General features: G+C 40.0%; 1 protein-coding gene across 1 annotated transcript in view; it reads right to left on the reverse strand.

The window, feature by feature from the left end:
• Nucleotides 1-368: 368 nt before the first annotated feature.
• LOC103183141 (dystrobrevin beta) overlaps nt 369-22,989 on the reverse strand; it is a 325,008-nt gene continuing 302,387 nt past the window's right edge. Inside the window, 5 exon segments of the mRNA XM_042333694.1 lie at nt 369-634; nt 2,180-2,215; nt 5,401-5,460; nt 16,614-16,703; nt 21,111-21,270. Of these exon segments, the coding sequence (XP_042189628.1) occupies nt 2,211-2,215; nt 5,401-5,460; nt 16,614-16,703; nt 21,111-21,270 (315 nt within the window). The 3' untranslated portion in view covers nt 369-634; nt 2,180-2,210.

Consider the following 22,989-nt stretch of genomic DNA (forward strand, 5'->3'; position numbering starts at 1 on the left):
GGCTCGTCCAGGATTTGATGTCACGGAGATGATTTGAACACAGTTTTTCAAATATCAGGAGCAAATTATTTGGAATTTTAATGTTGCCAACTTGCAATTTGTATGTTTGTTTGGATTAGATATCCAGAAAGCCTCAAACAAATCCATTAATGTTTGTCCTTATCAATTTTAATTAAAAATAGTCTCCTCATCATCAGTACCAGGGGTTAAAAGGAAATGTAATAAAATATAAATTGCCAAATATGAAATAGATAGCAGCAAGTCACACAAAACAAATACCACTGATTCAGTAGTTAATCCACTTCAATTGCCAAACATTGAATGGGAAATGTATTTGGCTTTGTATATAACGAAAAACAATTTCAAGATTCTTACAACAGACTTTTTAATGATAGAAAACGGTACGAAGTTGGTGAAGATGAAAATAACTCATGCACATATCTAGAGGACGATTGCGAATGTATCCCTGTGCCAAAGCCCTTCAATGAGCCGAGCCGGAAAGTTTTCTTCAGCAAAAGATTGTTTGTTTTCGTTTTACATTCACATGATGGTGTCTTCAACAGCTGAAAGAAGTGTGGGTCGAATGGATGAGCATAGGTCAAGTATGATTGGTTGCTTTATATAGTCACTGTGCCTGTAAGATATGACAGTAGAGGGAAGGACAAAGCAAGAAGAAAAAGCATTTATCAATGAGTTAATTTTGTGGTGACGTTATATTTAGTGAGATTAAATAGTCTGGCCTGAGAGACGAGGAAAATGCCAGTATAGATTGTCATTCAATCAAACATAAGTGTCAGAGACAATCAGTGTGAGTTCATCAAAACCTAAGCTGAAAAATCAGACACACCATATAATACGGGTGTCCATGTTTTCTTACAACAACAACAAATTACATTTGTATAGTGCCTTTCACGTTGGGAGGATGTGCCAAGGTTCTGACAAATGCAGAGTAGTAATTTGAGGGCCAGAAGTTAGACTTGGAGATCCAGAGGATAAAGAAATGAAAGCCAGCATGAAACCAAGCAGTGAAAATTACTGGGAGCACATCTAAGCCCTGGCTCTTTGGATTTGGAAGCAGAAATAACATATAATTCAACATCTGTTGTTTGATAACTTTTTACGGTCTGTGCATGGTCAGTGCACAAATTGGGTTAATAAGCATCATAAATCAACAAACGTAGATGAAGGGATCGAAACTGCAGTATTTGAAAACTGGTTTCAACAACAACAAAATTACATTTGTATAGCACCTTTCATGTCAGGAGGAATTCCCAAGGCGCTGGACAGTCAGTGTTTCAGACCCGAGCAGGGGGTCGGGATCGGGGAGGGTGGAGGGCAGTGGGGGGAAGGAGGGTGATCGAAGGCACGGACGAAGAGGGGGGTCTTGAGGCAGGTCTTGAAAGATGCAAGGGAAGGGGTGAGGCGGAGGGACTATGGGATGGAGTTCCAGAGGGTGTGGGCAGAGTGGCAGAAGACCAGCCCGCAAATGGTGGGGCGGGTGAGGCAGGGGACATGAAGCAGGCCGGAGCCCGCTGAGCGGAGGGAGCGGGCAGGTTGGATGGGGGTTAGAAGGTTGCAGAGGCAGGGGTGAGCAAGGCCATGGAGGGCTTTGAAGGTGAGGACCAGGATCTTGAACTGTATCCTCTGTGTGATGGGAAGCCAGTGGAATCAGGCGAGAATGGGGGTGATAGAGTCGGGGAGCCTGATGCGGGGGAGGACACGAGCTGCAGAGTTATGAATGATTTGCTGCCTATGGAGGGAGGAGTTAGGGAGGCCGTTAAGCAGGAGTTAATTCAGTGTTAATTGTTTGGGAATATCAGACTGGAACATTTCCAGTGAGAACTGTGAATAGTGAATCCTAACCCGGCAAAGTCTGTGAAAAAAGCCAGCGTACAAAACATTGTCAGTTCACTCACCGGCCCTTTTCAGACNTTTTTTCTATCTGAGATTCACAATTCACACCATTTTGCAAATCGTGCAATTGATAAACTGGAGTTGCAAATAATACAACACACAGGATTTGTGAACATTACATTTTAGTTCTCCGTTATCTAATATAAGGTATATATTGTATACAGGTAAGATATAAACTATATAAGAAAAATGTATAGCCCCTCCAAGAGTTTTCGGGATCATTAGCAACAAAGAATGGTAGCCATGGACAAACTTGCCTACTTACTTGAATTATTTTACACCTTCCATCTTCCTTTTTAACCTGCAACAAGAGAAAGGTATTTTTATAAAACTAACTACCAATAGTCTTTTAAATTCTCTATTTCAACTACATTTCTGTAAAGTTGAGAGTTCTGAACTTGGTTACTTTCAAATCTCCGATCCTTATTGTGGGTTTTTTATATTCCCAAATCATGTCAAGTTACATGTTAACCGTGTTTTAACAGTCTCTTATCGTAGATCGCTCATCATAGAACATTTTGGCAGATGAAAATAGTCTTCACAGATAAAGGTGCTCAAACATAAGTAAATGCATCGATATATTAAATTACTTGGCTGGATCTATCATGTTTAATAGGTTTAATACTACTCAGCTTAACCTTCTACAATCAACCATTTGTACACCTTACTGTTTTGAACAAGAATAATAATAATAATAATCCTTGCATTTGATATAGCGCCTTACCATGCCATCGAGACATTTCAAAGCGCTTCACAGGATATATTATAAAGTGTTTCTTTTCTTGACTACGTATCTTGTGGTGAAACACACAGCCAGTTTGTGCACAGCAATACCCCACAAACAACCATGAAGTGAATGACCAATTTTATTTGGGGTGATTATTGGCCAGGACACTGGGAGAAACTCCCTTATCTTTCCGCATCATGCCATGGGATCTTTAACATTCACCTGGCAGACAGACGGGACTTCGGTTTAACATTTCATCCAAAGGACGGTACCTCCAACAATCCAACATAACCCCAGCGTTGCATTGGAATGTCATCTTAAATGATGTGATTCCAAGTCCTGGTTCAGAAGTTTGTGGCTCAAGCTCCATGTCAGAACTTTGAACTTACATAGCAGTGTTGGGAGAGCGCTGTATTGTTGGAGGTGTTGACTTTCAGATTAAATGCTAAACCGAGGTCCCAACTGCCTGTTCAAATGAACGTCAAAGATCCATTGGCACTGTTTGCAAAAAAGAAGGCAATATCCCCCTTTGTCCTGTCCAACAATTCCCCAGATAAAATTGATCATTCACTTCATGGCTATTTATGAGACATTTGCTGCACGCAAACTGGCTGTCGCATTCGCCTATAAAATACCGCCATTACACTTTATAGTAAATATTATGAAGTTCTTTGACATGTTCTTCCTCCATGAAAGGCGCCATATCAAATGCAAGGACTATTATTATAATGTCCGCTCTCTCCGCTCAGTAGCCTCTGGCCTGCTCCACGTCCCCTGCCCAGCCCGCCCCATCATTGGTGGTCGGGCCTTCATCTTCTCTGCCCCCATCCTCTGAAACACCATCCCACAGTTCCTTCAACTTGCTCCCTCCCTTGTCTCCTTCAAGGCACGTCTCACGACTTCACTTCAACCACAGCTCTGGTCACCCTTCTACTTCTACCCTCCCTAGCAATCCCAAGACCCTGCTCAGGTCTAAATCCCTGTTTGCCCAGCGCCTTGGGATGTTCTCCCGACGTGAAAGCCGCTATACAAATATAATTCATTGTTGTTGTAGCTGTTGTATTATTATAAATTAGAATGTGATATCACTAGTGATAATTATCACATTAAACAAAAAATGCAGTAAAAAGCAGTCAATAATTACTAGTCTAGAGGGGAGGAAATTTTAATGCCAAATCCATTGTTAACCCTGGACTGCTGTTGACCAATTTTTTTTAAAGTTTGCTGTGATAATTATCACTGATGATAATTATCACAAATGTCATGCACTTCATTTTCAGCTCGCAGCCTTGATCCACTGAAAGCTAAAGCTGATCAGAAAGTGTTTAAGAACTAAAATACATTTTCATTCCTGAAAAGAGATGAATTTGGATTGAAAGCTTGGCTCGGTCTTCCCATTGGTCAGATATAGCAAAATGTTTCCAACAATTATATTTTTAAAGAATTAAACTGGGATAAGGTCATACAAATGTCTTTCCATGATACCCAGGAGGATCAGAGATTAATCCAGGTCACATTGCTAATCCTTGGCCTTCTAGGTGCAATTGTGCAGTGTTTCAATCTGAGCTGCCACCTATTGGTGGGATATGGTGGCTTGCATTTGGGCCAATCTTTTTGTATCTTTGCATTTGATCTTCTCAATATATATTTTAACCAGAAAACAAAGATAATTCTCCAAAGATTAGGAAGATTAGGCCCAAAATATGACCAATATTTTCAAAATAATAACGAAGGGGGGAAAAGGAAACGGATGTAAAAGACTTCTTTTTATATAAAAGTAAAACTGATGGGCATGTGGAACAAATTAGCAGCACAGGTGTTGAAGCTAAAAAAAAAACACCAAAGAGTTTCAAAAAAGAACTAGACAAGTTAGTTCCTGTCAACTGAAAGGGATTCACAGTTAACAGATTTAGGGATAGGTACATGGAAGGAATCTGGGTCAGACTTGTTGCACTGTCAACCTTCTGCCTGAACCTGTTACCACGTTAGTAAGCCTGGAGTGAAAGATGTGATGTCTGTAACAGATTTTGATCCAGCAATTACTCCGTTGAATCTGTGGCAAAACATCCATTTTTCACCCATTTCCAAAGACTGGTCACGGAACACAAAACCCCCTCTGCAACCTTGAAACAGTAGTTTGGCCTGAAGTTTCTTTCCAAAATTGTTTGACTTCTGTTTTAGAGGCTTACAATTGTTTTTATCCTATCCTTGAGCTTGCGCGTTATAGCTGCTTCAAGTTCAGGAATACTGATCAAGTTAAGTCAGTATCCCAACTTTTAACTGCACTCAAATGCCAATTTTTGTGTTCAGGAGCAGAAAACCATACAAGGGCATAAACGGATTAAGTGAATGGGTGGAAGGATGGCTGGTGCAGTTTAATGTTATCTTAATAATGGTAGGAGGTAATACATGCTACGTGGGGAAGCGCTGGTGGATGGTGTAAATCATTAAAAGATCTGGGAATAATTCAGATTCTTTTATATACTAGAAGGTGATGGAACAAAATTCCAGCCATAAATCTTAAAAATAAACACATGTAGCAATCAGCTATTTAACCCAGTTTTCGATTGTGGGATCATTCTAAACTGTTGTATTTGATACTGGTCACAAGTTCCTGCTTGTTCTCAGGCAACTAGTTTCATTCACTGAGTAAATCGGAATTGCATGTGACACAAATATAAACAAACAAAACCATTCAGAGAAAAGTTTTAAACCAGGTCTGGCTCTATGTTGGGCTCCACTTTACTGAGCTTGCTTACCACGTTCCTTTCCATTCTGCAGCTTCTCTGCGTCTTCATCTTCCTCACACCCTTCATCTGCTGAAAGAATGGCACGTAAGTGACAAGACAGGTGTCACAGAGGAGAAACAAAACAGTGCACTGCAGCCACCCACCCACATAAGGCTAATCTTCTTAAATAATCATCAACATCAACTTGCATTTTTTGGGCCTTTCACACTGAGTAATATGTTGGACAACTTTACAGAAGCATTGAATAGGGGGCTATGAGGGAGGTGACCATAAGAATTGTCAAAAAGGTAGAGCGAGACAAAAGAGATTCAGAGAGCGGGCTCTTAGTGGCTGAATGTTGGGCCGCCAACGTTGGGGTGCAGGGGACAGCAGGGTATACATGTAGCAGGCCAGGGTTTTCCAAGTGGACGATGGGGAGGGGTAACAGAGCCAGAACAGAAATTAAGAAGGGCTGTCATATTGATGCTCAGGAAGTAAATTTACAAACATATGCTAGGCATTGCACATTAATCTCCACTTGTCTATGAAAGTACCAAACATTGGTGCTGTAAGCTTAAAACAGGAAGTCACAAACTACATTTGTTCTGAGGTTCCAACTACAGGTGTCTGCCGTCTGTGATGGCAGGGAGAACAACAAGCCATAACAGCTGCCAAATGCAAGTGTGCCTGTTCCTTTTTTTTAAAACATTCACACCTAACTTGAAATACTGCATATTAAAACAAGATAAGTAAAATAGCCTGCTTTGGTTGAGAAATGCAGCAGATACAGGGATCCACACTTTACACATAGGTGGTGTTTCTGATTAAATATCCAGTGGAAGGTAATTTTACATGTTTTTGTGTGTATATGTTTGTGGATGTGTGTGTATGTGTGCTTGTGCATGAAAAATGTGTTACAAAAATAATCTTTTGCTGCGTCACTGTAAATCCTCTTTGTCTCTATGCTCTACTGCCAAGACCTTGACTATTCCAACAAATGGAACGATGTCCAGTGGATGAATGTTGAGCCATTTAAAGCATCAAGCTTGGTCAGCAGACCTAATTGCATTTCCAATTTCCTCTCGTAGTTAAAGTGAGACAGAATGTAATGGAAACAGAACTTTGCCAACTCAATAACATTAGATATAGATAGATAGATAGATAGATAGATAGATAGATAGATAGATAGATAGATAGATAGATAGATAGATAGATAGATAGATAGATAGATAGATAGATAGATAGATAGATAGATAGATAGATAGATAGATAGATAGATAGATAGATAGATAGATAGATGCTCAATACAGTTTTGATACGGTGGTAAAACAAGATGATTATTTTTTTAAAATCAATAGGAGAGAACTGAAGAGCAAACAAATGCAGTACATGTTTCTCCTTGGTAGATCCATTGCAGCTTTAGAACTGGTCAAATCAGATTGGTTGCATCAGCAGAAAACATCTCACAAGGAGGGATTAGCATAACTGCATTTCAAAGTAGTATGTTTTCCTCAACAATATAGAACAGATGGAATTTTTTTTGCGCAGTCACATTAACAGTTATTTAAAACACACAGCAGAATGGAAAATGTGCTGGAACTGATTTATACAAATTGCACAATTTCAGACTTTCACTGAATTCCTTGACTAAGTCTCTTGATCCTATACACACAAATAGATGGATTTCTTGAGCACAAGCCAGGTTGGAAAAGCTGTGTAATATTAGATGAAAAATGACTGGTAATTCAAGTCACCAAACTGAAGCCTGCCTTTGATTAAAGTAGTGGGTTCCTTTTTTGAGTCTAGCCTTAGAGCACTTCAAAACTAATGAAAATTGCAATCCACTCTTAAACAGAGGAGGGCACATAATCAATCATGTGATTGAAGTTTTCACACATATGAAAATTCAAGTGCTTGTGAGTTTAGCCAAATTTGGTTTTATATGAAGGAAAGTTTCAGCTTCCAATGGACCATTGGGGAGTCAAGTCCATTGTGATTTATACCAGAGTTCCCCCTTTGAAAAGAGAGGGGACTTTCTCCTAGTATTCTGGCCAATTTTCTTCTAGAAAAAATTGGTCGTTCACTTAGTGGCTTTTTGTGGGATATTGGGTGTTGCATCCATCTCCAAAATATAGACACTACCGTTCATAGCGAAATCTTGTGAAGCACTTTGAGATGTCTGATTTAGATGATAAAGCACCATATCAAATGCAAGCAATATATCAAATGCAAGGATTAATGGTAGCGTTAGTTAGTATGCAATACTTGACATCTGCTTGCACAGGACAAGTCTCAGGTACACTTTTAAAGTGATTCAGTTGAGTTCAGCTATAGGTAGCACACCTACAGATTGCAATTCTTTTTCAAAGTTCAGTTCAGGCAGATAACCTGAAGGCCCACAGAACACTTGCATTCTTTGATTCGAGTCTTTGATTGCATATGGAAAATCAAGCAACTGCAACTCAAGGGGATTGTAACTGAACTGGAATTCTGCTTTCCTCATATGATCAAACCATCAGATATAGCTCCCCGATTATACAGTAAGTAGCTGAGTCCTACACGCACAGGTATTACTATTGACCCCAGCTTCCAGGTTCCGCAGTACAAAAAAGGCCCTGATTATGACACATTATGACTTCCTTGAGGTACCTACATGCATGTGTAAACATTAGCTGAGGACAGGACCTAAAACATTTCCTGTGGTTCAATAACCTTCTAACACTCACTGTCAAGGGTTCACACATGGCCACTTGGGTGTGGTTGTGGAGAGGAACTGACAACCTTAGAACTGTAACCTTGTAGTAGGAACAAGGAGTCAAATGCCTTGAGGCAAGAAAGTTGATGAGTGAAAAACTTCCTGGAACATATAATCACAGCAATTATTTTCTTTGGCAAATGTTCTTATTGTGCAGCTACTATTTACAATACTGAGAGCTATATCCACTGCAGTCATAGTTGCAGTATAAATAATCAACACGTTGACTTCACAAGCAACCCCATATTGGGACTTATGGTGACAGGCTACTTAGTCTGACACTGCAGTGTTGGGGGAGTGCTGCAATATTGGAGGTGTCATCCTTGGATGATACATTAAAACCAGGCCCTATCTGTTTGTTCAGGTATACGTTAAAGCTCTCATGACACTATTTAAACACCGAAGGGATTTTCACCAGATGTTCTGGTCAATAAATCATGAGATAAATTGATGATTCACTTCACAGCTGTTTGTGGGACATTGTGTGCGAATGGGTTGGGAAGCACTGTGGGATGTTTCACAATATAGGTGCTATATCAAACACAAGGAATATTCTATTCATATACAAACCTTTTAAAGAATTAATGCTCATGCAATGACAAATGTTTGTATTTTCTGAAAGTCCACAAGATAAATATTCCACTCTACTTGTGTCAAATATAACATTGGATTAATATTACAGTAACATCAGAACATCTAAAATGCTACCATAATTTCAACCCAGTTTGATTTGATTCAACCTCACAGTCTATCTAGCCTGACATTCCAAAGCATTGCTAGGTGAGCACTGCATTGTCAGAGGTGTTGTTCAGATGAGATATTATATCTACTTGTTAGGTGGCTGCTAAAAGCCCCATGGCACAATTCGAAAAACGAGGGAGTTTCCCCTGGTATCCTGGCTAGTCGTCCCCCAGACAAAATTGGTTATTACTTCATAGCTGTTTTTTGTACACTGCTGTGCACAAATTGGCTGTCATGTGTGCCTAGAAATATACAGTCACTAAAGATTCTAGTAATTTCTGTAAATCACTTGAAGACACTTAATGTCATAGTAAGGCCCGATAATCAAATGCGAGGATTAATATTATTTAAGATCTAAATGTGTGCAAATCGCGTTGATCTGATATAGATTGGTCACAGTCTCGAACTGGTAGATGTTGTGACATTGTGTACATTAATTCAAGAAAAATCCCGCTGTGGAATCAAGTTAAATCTATTCTGTAGTAGTAATGGGAGCATGAACAGCCTCGTGTCAACAGTACAGAATGGATAGGTTAGGTTTTTTTCACTAGACATGCTTAGTGCCTAAAAGTGTCTAATTAATAGGAGTTTAAAATCATAAAAGGGTTGGATAAGGTTAACACCAACAAGAGAACTTGACAAGAGGGTAGTGAGATAATGGAAATCACTACCTGAAGCACTGGTTGAATCAATTTGTATAGATAGATGCATTCAAGAGGAAGCTAGACCTTCACAAGAGGGAGAGGGCAATAGAATGTTATGGGAGAGCGTATGGAATGAATGGAGATTCATGTGAAGAATAAACACTGACATGGACTGCCTTGGCCAAATGGCCTGTTGCTGTGCTACACATTCTTTGTAATATCAGTAACAGAGGAAGGCAGTCTTTACAGAGACACCTGGAGATAGAGAGAGTCAAAAAAAGTTCCTCACTATCTAGTTAACTCTAAAAACAGGCCTTTTCCTCACAGGATGGAAAACATGTCTGTGCTGCTGTGTCTGCTTTGGATTATTGGGAGACATTCTGACTTTGCCAGTTGTGTATCATTGGAGCCAGATCAGTTCCAGGCAGACCATTTTCCCTTCTCTTTCTTAACCCCCAGCAGGATATTTTTGACAAGGTACTTAAAGACCTTGGAAGTGCAAATGACCCATCAGGATTCAAATCCCGAGCCTTGTGAAGAAGTGACGTGCACAGCTTACAAATCTCCCTCTCTACACAAAACCAGATAAAACAACATGGTCCAACTCGCAGCCCACGTGCCACATCTGGGCCGGCGGGTGATTTTATCCAGCCCAAGATCATTTCCAACATTCCAACTTCAGCTCCCTCCCTCCCTGGTGAGGGCAGGGGCAGGGGCAGAAGCCAGTGGTTGGGAGGATGCAGCGCAGAGAGTGAAAATAATACTGGCCGTTACTGAAGTGTATCAGGAGGGCAAGGGCATCTCTTTCCAACTGCAACCTTAGCAAAGAGGGAGAAGGGAGACGGGGGAGAGTGTGTGTGAGAGAGAGGAGGAGGGAGGGGAGGGAGTAATTGAGGGGGGCAGATAGAGAGTGTGAGAGGAAAGAGAGTGTGATCAAGGGAGAGAGAGCATGAGGAAGAGGGGGAAGGGAGAGAAACAAAAAGAGTGAGAGAGCAGAGACAGAGGAGACTAGAGGGCAGTATTTGGGGTTTACTGTCAGGCCAGACGATCAGAGTCTCCCCCGACACCTTAGGACGGGGTTGAGGACGGACACAGAGTGACGGACAGATTCCTCACAGAAAGCTCCCTATTTCCCCAGTTAAAAAAAACTTCTCTATGTCCCTCATTCCCCCTACCCTGCCCCCCACCTCCCTCCCTCCACACCTCTCCAGCCTTCCAACCCGGTTGTTCCTAGAGCAAACACCATTGGCAGTTTGCCACCCACTATCTGGAGTACCATTCCTGGAGTCCCTCCGACTCGCGCTCTCCCCTTTTTCAAAGCACGTCAAACCTAACTCTTTGACCACGCTTTTGGTCATTTTTTCCTACCCCACCTTTCTCGACTCCCACCCCCCGCTTAGGTGCCCAGTTGGCAGTGTCAAGCGCTTTGAGAAGTCCTTCCAACATGTGCTGTGTAAATGTTGTTACGTTTTTGGAAGAGAAACACAAAATATTGCTTATGCGGCTTGTGGACCCTTCTCAAATAGGGAATCCGGCCTGCAACAGCCAAAAGGTTGGACCACCCTGACATAAAATAAAGAGCAAATAATAGCGAGGATAGACAACAAAGAGAATACAGCGAGAAAGATAATGAGTCCCCGAAGTGGCAGAGACAGAGGAAGAAATTCAGAATGGAAATATTGGAACGAGAACATAGCAACAAAGAGATAGATATCATATCGATGGGTAGATGAAGAAGTTAAGTAGAGAAAGCAAGAATTAGAGGTAAAGATGGAGGAAGAAATGGAAGCAAATTGCAATGAGAATAACATTCAGTTGGTGCCTCACTGGGACCTGGCCTGTGGCCAGCGTCTTAGAGGTTAGCCAGATTCTGCTCAAAGGAAATCATTCATTAAGAAGTCTGTTATCTTTCAAATAAAGAGCTAATAATTAGTGGTCATGGATGGATGGCAGATCCGTGAGGGGTTTTAGTTTAACTTTTTTTAAAAGCAAAATAATTTAATTAGAGGAAATGAACTTTCGGATTCAAGAGGCAAACGGTTCATTAACGTACATGTTGGTTCTCACGGGGAGGAGGGTGTATATTATATTTGTTAACTAAATGGGAGGGAGAAACTAAGATGTCTATCTAAGTAAGCAAAACATTATTATCTGCTTAAATATTAACCCACCAAGTGCCAGAGAGTTTACAGTCCAGCCACTGATGTGTTGCTGAAGAGCAACTGATTGGCATCCCAGTCAGCTATTTTCAACAACTTTTTTGAGGTTTCAATCATTGCCCAATTGGCAGTTATGCTATGGACGTGTTAATCATTGGGGTGCAGGGTTTTGAATTCAGGATTATCACCGAGGGAATAAAAGGAGAAGTTTACTTCTTTTCTCGGAGAGTTGTCAGGGTATAGAATGGTTTTCCAGGGGTGGCTATTAGAGCAACGGCAATTTAAAAGAGAATTGAACAAGCACCTGCAAAGAAAGAGTATTAGAGGGTACAGGGAACGAGCAGGGAATTTGGATTAGGATGGATGGTGTCTTTGAGGTGCAAAGACCAACATAAAAAAATGTTGTATTTCTAGAAGTACAACACATTCTACCAATGTACTTCTGTAGTTCTGAGGTTTCGATGGGCAGGAAAGTGGCTGTCATAAATCTCCGTGAGATGTTATCGTGACTGAAAAACACTACTCTATATAGGAGCAAGTTATGAGAAAATTATCAGAAAATGTTTCCTTTTCTTCCAGTGCCCACATTTTGGAGGCTTGGGAATTTATTTTAAGGAAAGGCTTTGAGCCTTCTTGGTTTATATGGTTCAGTACCTCACCTTGCACTTCCAATTTACTCACCAAGCAATTGTTGAACTTAAACACAGACTTTCATTTAACAAAACAAGTATTCATAATTCGGCTGCTGTAATGATGTCCATTTCACAAACCTATATATCAACTGTTTATTGTTAAATACTGCTGCAATTTGTGCCCAGAAGCTATTAACTAAGAGATGCTCCATCTCACCATAACAATACATCTTTACTTATCCAATGTCTTTGCATAAGTATATCCTAAAAACTTGCACTGCAAATACATGCCCAATCCTCGAAAGGACACCCACCTCCTTAGCATGATCCCAAATAAGAGACAAAATATTGCCTGATAGTAATCAAAATAAATTGGCACTCTATCGTAGTGCTGGGGTGTGTTGCATTGTTGGAGGTGCTGTCCTTTGGATAAATGTCAAACTGAGGCCCAATCTGCCTGTTCAGGTATATGTTAAAGATCCCTTGGTGTATTTGAAAAGAGTACTCAAATCACTCCAAGTTACAGTAAATCTTGTGAAGTCCTTTGGGACAACCACCTGACATGAAAGGAGTTACATCAAATGCAAGGATTGTTATTATATTTACCCTCAACTTAAGCCCAACATAAAAACACAGGAATACTTACGATAGCATCTTCAGATAATTCAGGTGGAATAAAATGTAATTAGAGATCTTAGTTCTCCAAAGTCTAGGGTATTTCTTTCTTTCACCATTAAAGCTGACTTAATTAAAATAAAAACAAGACCCTATGAGTTCTGTTTGTTCAAAGGATTCGATTCACCAAGTCATTTTACTGAACCAACTTGGTGCTGACCCGTGGAAAGATTTCATAAAACATGTATAAACATAGATCAATTGTGTTATTCACATGCTCAGTGCATGGTTTCAAGGTGTTTTATTTGAGCCTGAAGCAACTTTATAATAATAATAATAATAATCCTTGCATTTGATATAGCGCTGTTCACGTTGGGAGGACGTCCCAAAGCGCTTCACAGAACACACTGTAAAGTGAATTGACTATATTTGTGGGCGAACGTGGCAGCCAATTGCGCACAGTATTGTCCCACAAACAGTCGTAGATTGAAAATGACCAATTTAATTATTATTTTTTGTTTTTGGAGGGATTATTATTAGGAGTGTGGAGTAAGGAAACTTGCCCAAGGTTTCGCCCTGCCTGGAATTGAACTCAGGTCTCTCACTTGCAAAGTGAATGCTCTAACCACTAAGCTACAGGACTCCATGCAACATCTAAGATTTGTACTTGTGATCCATAAACAACAGCATTATTCAATTAAATGTTTTGAGAATTAAAAGTCTATTCCAACCCCTCTGAGTCAAAAGACGCGGTGATATTTAGTTCCATAAACAACAACAGAATTACATTTGTATAGCGCTTTCACGACCCAAATTTAAATAGTTTTACATTCTTATAGGTATCAATTCCTTGGATAGTACCACATGAGGCCCTTCTTTTGATAAACAGGACCCAAGGTTTATCACTCTATTCTACCACTAGAAATAATAATAATCCTTGCATTTGATATAGCGCCTTATCTTTGAGATGTCCCAAAGCACTTCACAGAATATACTGTAAAGTGAATTGACTGTATATTTTGTGGGCAAAAATAAATTGGATGCAGATTTGCCAGAGACAATCCAACACCAGCAGCAAAAGTGTTGAGACCATCAGCACTAGACTGCCATAGATAGGGCACATTCCACCCATTGCCCCCACACATATGCACGGCCTCTGCATGTATACAGGTACATACAAACAATTGAGTTTCACTCTGGACTAATGTGAAAAAGAAAGTGACTGTAGCAACAGGCTGGAGAAACTAGTGTTTGTGATTTCATTTAAAATGTCCTTCATGACAAAATTGGTCACTTCAATCCACGACTGTTTGTGGGACACAGTTGTATACAATTGCCTTCCATGTTTCACCGACAAAATACACAGTCAATTCACTTTATAGTATATTGTGTGAAGCGCTTTGAGACGTCTAGAAGACGTGAAAAGCGCTATATCAAATGCAAAAATGATTACTATTGTTATTATTATTATATATATTCCACATTATACCTAAGAGGCTGTGAGCCCCAGAGTGAATTGCTTACCTTCAATTACAAATAACCTTGGCAAATTTACTCAGAAATAAGCAAAGCCATGATATAAATTGCTCTGGTGCACACCAATGTGTCACTTGTAGATAATGTTATTGTGACAATAAGCCCCTTCTCTCTCTCTCTCTTCTTCATTCAACCCCCCCCAAAAAAGTACAATAAAAAAACCTTTTGAAATCATTTTTATGGAAGATAAAATCGCTCTAAACAATGAAGACCCAAAAGCATGTTTTGGTGCGATGAATCATACTACGGTGTAATACATTGAAATTTGCACTTCCATTAACAGGAGTGACACTGATCTGAAAAGTGTTTTGAAACTATCTGTATGTAAATCTTCTATTTTTGGAAATTGGCCAACTAATAAGGCAATTGCGCTGACAGCATTGATTTGCAGAATTGTTGAGCTGCAGCTTTGACGTTTAGGATTCCCACAACACAGAAATGGGATTAATCACACTTTGATGCTGCATCTGATTAAACAGAAAACTGGCTGGATTTAGTGATAAGGTAATGCATCCTTCACAAAGCGTTGCAGGAACACTGTCTGTCCACTAAAATCTCTCAGATGACATTTCAATGTTTCTTGATGCAGATTAAATTTTCCACTAGGCCATTTTTCAAAAAGATCTATTAATTCTAACAACAGAAAATCTCCTGTCAAATCTGGTAACAATACCGCAGCATGTGCTTAACACCGAGCTTCACACGCAGACATGAAAAGTAACAAAATTTTCTTGAAAAGTGGCTTGTTCGCAGAGCTCTAGGCTGCCCATTTTGAAAAGAAATATGTGACAAAATACGTGCCAATACTCCAATGCAGTGCTGACGGTGCGCTGCATTGTCAAAGCTGCTATCCTTTGGACGAGATATTAAAGTGAGGTCCCGTCTTCACTGTAAAGTGTAGTGACTATGTATTTGTAGATAAAGCCAGCAGCCAATTTGTGCACAGCAAAGAACCACAAACAACAACAAAGTGAATGACCAATTATTATTTTGGGGATTGTTTGTCTGGACACAGGATAAACTCCCTTCTCTTGTTGAGTAGTGCCATGTGATCTTTAGTGTCCAGCTGAACAAAACACAACCTTAGTTTAAAATTTCATCCTAAGGACGGCAACTCCAACAAAGCAGCAGACTTCCAGCACTGCATTGGAGTGTCAGCCTAGACGATGTGAATTAAAAGTCCCAATGTGCGGCTTGAGCCCAGAACCTTCTGACTCAAAGGCAAGAGTGCAATCATCTGATGCACAAGAATATCCTAGTGGATCTTTGAAGAATAGCCATGTTCAGCAAGAAATTGTAGTCATGGGAGCGGGGAGAGAAAGGTTTCTCCTGGAAATAATGTGGCAGGTTTTGACTCTTTTGACTCTGATCCAGCAGAATAATAATAATCCTTGTATTTGGTATATCACCTAAAACATCAAAACACCTCAAATTTTGACAATGCTATTTCCTAACAACTATGAAATTCATTAAGAACTATTCTAAAGTTGACATCTGCATTGCAGACATCTCAAAGCGCTTCACACAATATACTGTAACGTGAATTGACTGTAGATAGTCATTTTCTTTTTCACATTAGTCCAAAGTGAAACTCAATTGTTTGTTTGTACCTGTGTACATGCAGAGGCTGTGCATATGTGTGGGAGGAGTGGGTGGAGTGTGCCCTATCTATGGCAGTCTAGTGCTGATGGTCCCAACACTTTTGCTCCTGGTGTTGGGTTGTCTCTGGCAAATCTGCATCCAATTTATTTTTGCCCACAAAATAGACAGTCAATACACTTTACAGTATATTCTGTGAAGCGCTTTGAGACATCTCGAATATAAGGCGCTATATCAAATGCAAGGATTATTATTATTATTATTTCTAGTGGTAGAATAGAATGATAAACCTTGGGCCCTGTTGATCAATAGAGATTTACATACAGCCCACGGGATTGATCTCCTCGGCTTTTTAGGCATTTGAATTTTATGGATTCTGAAACTAAACACTCATCTCGTAATTAACCAAAATCTGTTAAATATAAAGGTTAGAAGCAAATGTTTTGAACAATGTCTCTGGTTAGATGTCATACTGTTGCTGTCGTTTGACTCTATGCTGAGATTCTATGACTCCAGCACCTCTTCGCCAAGCAGTTGCGCTGGTTCCAGCGTGTGCTCCTACCTGAATGGAGCTCCTTGACCAGCGAGGACATGGTGTTTGTAATGGAGTCAGCTGCCACCAGCAAATCATTTCGCAGGTTTCTCCGAGCACCTGAGCAAAATAAAAGGAACAATCCTGGGAGACCAGACATGGGCAAATGGTGTAGAAATAATAGTAGCCATTTGTCCAGTGAGACATCAGTTACTTGCACACTAGTGAGAGCTCATGTTTAAAAAGGACAAAGAGCAAATCTAAATCTCTGGACCCCAACCAGAAGAACAGTGGCAGTGCTTTTCTGTCACACTGTCCAACACAAGAATTTTTCTTTGCATCTAAGAAGCTGAATTAAGCATTACGTGATTATACAGGGGAGACTCTGAAGTCCTTTCGGTTTTAGCCTGCAAGACTATTTTTCAGCAGCCCTCCTACCTCCTCTGCCCTCCCTCATCCCAACCCTGCCCCACTCAATGCTCGGGTCCTGATCCCTGACTTTTCAGCGCCCTGGAATGTCCTCCCAATTTGAAAAGTGCTTTACAAATGTAATTTTGTTGTTGTTGTATTTTATCTTCAAATTTAAAGTCACATTGACTTGTGGAAAATTCTGTCTTGATTTGGAAGCTGGTTCTTTTTAAGAACCCAAAATAGTCTTACTGGTTAAAACTAGGTAAAATATTAGGTCTTAAGGCAATTAAACTTAAAACTACACCTGGCCCTGAAATGTTTATTTTATAAAAAAAATCCGTTGAACATTAACGGCTCCATTGAAAAATGTGGACATAATAAAGAAATAGAACCCAGTTAATGATTTTGTTTTTATTTGGTGTTTATAACTTGTCTCCCTATTTTTTTAACAATAAACATTGTAAAAAAATCCACTGGAGATGAAAATATGAAAATTTGTGATTCTATTAAACACAATCTATCAACTATCTTTGTATTTCTACAAGTGTTCCCAGTTTTGCTACGTTCAATAAGTGAAAGGACCCTCCACTTGGACTGGCTGTATTTGCAATATTTCTGAGGTGTTTTCAAGGGTGCTCTGACTCAGTAAAAAGTGTCTTCTTAGTGACAATGAAAATTGTAGGATCTGACATTTAAATAAATCCATTAGAGGGCATCATCCAATTATTATGTATTCCTCACCTCAATATTGACTTTGCCTCTAAACCCTATGAAGTGCTTTGAAATGGTTTGACCACATAGTAATAATGTCATCTCAAATGCAAGGGTTATTATTGTTGTTATATTTCACTATGCAATCCCCCAAAATATTTTTAATTTTAGAAGCACATAAATCTGCCCTTTGTATTACTGAAGTTGTTGCAAAAAATGATATAGGTTGAATTGTAAAAGATCATTTCTCCCCTTTATTCTTCTGGCAAAAATCCTCAATTAATGCTCTCTTGTTACCGACTCAACAATCTTTGGAAATATTCTTTCTCCAATTACTAATATTAGCACTATTAGAATTCCCCTTACTACAGCTAAAAACAGTTTCTCCACCTATTTATAATATGACTTCCCTGCTATCATCCGAGAGAATCTTCATTGTAACTTCTTCAAGACTGTATCACTTGCTCAGCCACAGTCAAAGTCCCATGACTTCCTTTCTACAATGTGATGCTAAAAAGTGGTCACCATCCTTCAACTGTAGCCTATCCAAGGTCATGAATAATTCGAACATTACCTTCGTCCTTGTATTGAGTGTCCCTACATATAAAACCAGGAATTTTGTTTGCATGGATCCTAATCCATTGATTTGTTTGCAATGTTCAGGTAACTTAGTTGCTATTACATCTAAAGCAGCATTTGAAATCTGAGAAGTTGTGAAATCCATCTTTAAATTTAATTTAATCCATCCAGATTTTGTGATGTTCTATGTGATTATATTTCTGAACAATTGAGTGTCTGAATACATTGCTAATAAAGAACCTTGGTAATTCATTGCTTTTTAAATGAAATGTGCTTTACTTAAATTCCTCCACTATGTGTCTGCATGCACAGTCTTGCTTCTTGATTTTGTAAATGTGCAACAGGTTGGAATGTACACCGGAAGATGCTTCTCATATCTGCACTGTGCAGAATGACTTTATACTAACCCATGGAATTAGAACAGGCTTGTTTGACAATGTAGTTTGATACTACAATATAAGGTTGAAGCCACAACCTTCTGACTTAGAAACAAGAGTGCTACCAACTGAGACAGGCGTGGGAGCAAAGAAGGGAAACAAAGGAAGAAGAATATTGCTTGTAACTATTTTGTTGACCAGTCTCCTGGGTAACACAGGGTTAATTATTTCAGATGTGATTACATGTGGAATTAAAATCAAAGCTCTGTACAGCCTTACAACAATTAACATTTTATCACAGCGGCTACATCTCCAATATCCTGAAGGATACAAATGTGTGTTTAGTTATTTTTAGTAGAAGAACATATATTAACAATAATTTCAGCTCATTATAAAACTGCCCTTATAAATATTTAATTACCGTTCTTCTCAGGAGTAATTAGTGGCCTGAAAATAATACCGGAAAAAACACCAGGTGGTATAGCCTCACTCTTAGGTTAACCATTGCACTGCCTCTCGTTGACTTCAACCTAACTATTACATTTTTATCACCATCTTCTCCTCCAAGCCAAAATCCAGTCCCGGGGGAGAATGGTGAAGGTGTTTTCTCACTAATGATTATTAAAGGCTCATGATTGAGCTGAGTTCACAGTATCTGGTCATAGGAAGAGCCCAGTCTAGGCTGTATACTAACAATGTCTGAGCAGCATGGTGTATGAGTGGAGTCCTGTGGCTCAGTGGTTAGAGCGCTCACCTCGCAAGCGAGAGACCTGGGCAGGGCGAAACCTTGGGCAAGTCTTCGTACTCCACACGTTTGATAATAATCACGCAAGATAAAGAAAACAATAATAAATTGGTAACGTCAATCCACGACTGTTTGTGGGACACTGCTGTGCGCAATTGACTACTGCGTTTCGCCCACAAATATACAGTCAATTCATTTTCCAGTATATTCTGTGAAGCGCTTTGAGACGTCTAGAAGACGTGAAAAATTCTATATCAGATGCAAGGATTATTATTATATATGATACATCATATTATATTTTCCAGTTTGGGCTGCCCAACCTGTTAGAGCTCATAGGGTTTACTACTGTACATGTTTGCATCTCCAGGCCTATGGAACATGACTTGTTTACCAGCTATGTTTCCTTAGATTTAGCCCAGTCTCAGGGAGTGAGACTCTCCAAATTCCCATTTCTCATTTAATCAAGCTTGAAGTGGTGGAGAGTTAAGTGGCTCATGAATTCAACTGCACGATCTGAAGGAACCAAATCCAGGATAAAGTAACTGAGCAATGATACAGATATCTTGGTCAAAAAATGGCAGAAGAACCTAGGAAAGCATTTTATGTTTTCACTTTGAGTTTCTGTTACTTCATAAGTGTAGCCTTGGCAAGTTCCTCTATAGTGGCGTGACATACAGTGGTTAACCTAGGAAAGCATTTTATGTTTTCACTTTGAGTTTCTGTTACTTCATAAGTGTAGCCTTGCAAGTTCCCCTATAGTGGCGTGACATACAGTGGTTATAGTGAGAATTCCCAGTATTCCAATTATGTTTATTTTTAAAAACAGTCATTTTGGTTTTAAAAGAAAGAACGAAAAAGAATATTGCTGGACTGCAAACCTCAATATGAGTAAACAGAATTCCCAACCTGATAAACAGTCCTTACTGCACTTCACGATGGAGAAGAGAAGGTTGATGGGTGATATGATTACGATCTTTAAGATTCTGAACGGAATAGATAATGTAGACCATGATAATCTTGTATTGAATAGTAAAACCAGAGAATATGGCAGGTGATTGAAAGAAGGGGGTAAATTCAGAACAAATCTGCAGAAACACTACTTCAATCAGCGAATCATAAGCTTATGGAACAGACTTCCTGGGGAGATAATGGAAGCAGGAAGTGTTGTTTCTTTCAAGGACAAATAGGGGAAATTCCATGGAATAGAAAAGGGGGTGTTTAACAGCCACCAATACCCAGCGATCTCTCAAACACCTTCACTGACACCGAGAAGTCTTTTAGAAGAGAAAGTGATGTTTTATACACAGACATTGGTTCTCTATATTGTTGACGGTGTCTATGTGACTGGTATGAAAGCCAGTGATAGCTACTGGTCTGTCTCCCCACCACCTCTCCTCTTTCTCTCTCTAACGTTGTGTTGTTGACTATAACATGTGGGTCATAGCCATCAATATACAAATGTGTGTTTTGTTATTTTTAGTAGAAGAACATGTAAAGGGATCAGAGTTGAAAATGTGGACTCATTCAGAAAACTGGACCTGTGGGAACTCCACTCCAGAAATAGATCTCATGGGAGAAGAGTGGGGTCACGAACTGCCAGTTACTGGAATAAGTCACTTTTGCAAAGCTGAGACCTTTCAAAGAGACTATTAGAAATCAAATGTGTTGTTTCAGTAACCAATGTGCAGCAGAATTACAACTTACCTTGTGCAAAAGCTTCCTGCACATCTCCCCCAACCCCAGACAGAGAGTCCTGAGGACCGTGGGTTGGTGTGGAACATGCAGACGTGGACCTAACGGGCATTGGCATGGGATGACTGGCACCGTGGCTGGGTGAGGAACGCGGGGAACCAGCTGCTTGAGCCTGCAGGATCAGAATATAAGAAGAAAATTGGCCATCTGAGAAAACAACTGCAAAATATATTATACATAGTTTAATTAAACAAATAAATCTCAGTGTGAAGAGACACAAAATGATCATGTCATTCTCCAGCCAAACTACTGAGTTCAGTAAAATGCAATTGCTTAATATTTATCTGTAGTTCTTAAGGTGACCTTCGTGATGGAGAAGAGTGAAAATCTATTGAGTTCTATTTTACTACAAAAATGATGAGAAAGTAATCCTGAATTGACAGACAATTGATTTGACTTGCGGAAAGACAGATTCAGGAAAAGATAGCAACTCCTCAGCAGTACATCCCTTTGTTTGCAGCACAAGTGCTCTGAACTCAAGGAAGATCACATCACACAGACACGTGTCATTACAGGTATGAATTGCAGAATTCTAATGGTTCAGTTGGTAGCACTCTAATTTCTGGGTGAGAAGATTGTGGATTCACACAAAGCTGACAGTCCAATACAAAGCTGTGAGAGTACTGCATTGTTGAAAGTTCCAACCTTCGATTTTCTGAAAATCGTTGCAAAAACGTATTTCCCTATTTCCCCCCTCATACTCAACAGTCATTCGCCCTCCCCCAACCCACAATCTACAAGCCCTCCCCCAAACCCCTCCCAAGCCACCATTCGCAATGTTCTCCAAAATGTCCGCTCCCTCTCTAACAAAGCTCTTACAATTCACGACTTCATCCTGGACGAGCACATTGACATTGATATTCTCGGGCTCACAGAAACCTATCACTTGGTGATCCCATTCCCCACTTCGAAGCCTCCATACCTGGCTAAACTTTCTCTGCCCCCCTACCCCCCACCCACCCAATGTGACATCGGAGTGACTCACCTCATCTCCCAAACTTCTCTTGGTCTAGCCCCCTATTCCTCTGACTCCTTCCTCTCCTTTGATCACCCCATCCTGTACATCCCTCCCTTCTCACCTTCAAAATCTTCCAAGTCTACCCCCGCACCAAAAACACCTAACTCCATCCTCTCCTCTCAACCCTCTGCCTCTGCACTGAACCCCTACTCATAATGGCCAATTTCAAGCCAACTGCTCTGATTTTGCTGCCCTTCTCTCCTCCCCAAACCTTGCCCTCCACATAAACTCCCTGACCCACAAACATGGCCACCTCCTCGACTTCATCATTATCCATGGACTTTAAGTGCTCCAAGGCACTCTGTCAAATGCTAGAATTATTATAAGAATGAGTCACGGAAATAAGAACTAGTCCGTGACCCCATGGAATATCACTCCGATTCACGACAGCACATTACACTGAGTCACAGGAATTATGTTAAACCCACCTGTGGTAAGTCTGCTCTGACACAGTTCTGGAATTACTGCATTTTAGACCCTATCAATTATTTAGGGTGAAAGTGGTTTCAGCAAACATGTCGAACTGTTTTCATATGAAACCATTTCTCACTAAAATAACCCAAATCACTGTCAAAAGTTTAGCCAAACCTGACGTTTTAATTCCAGCACCCTTCCCCTTCTTTTGGCCTCATATTTTAGCGCTCAGTGGAGTAGGGTTTTGTTACTCTTTAGTATTGCAAGCACAAATAAACATCAGAGCTAAGGAGTCCATTAATTCTGTTTGTGGAACCAGACTAATAGCTTTTCTCAGGCATTAATAAAGCCACAAAAAACTTATTGCAAGGCTGTCTCATAGCAACGGCCTGAAAGGCC

This window comes from Callorhinchus milii, unplaced genomic scaffold, assembly GCF_018977255.1.
Source record: "Callorhinchus milii isolate IMCB2004 unplaced genomic scaffold, IMCB_Cmil_1.0 Scaffold3, whole genome shotgun sequence".
NCBI lineage: Eukaryota > Metazoa > Chordata > Chondrichthyes > Chimaeriformes > Callorhinchidae > Callorhinchus > Callorhinchus milii.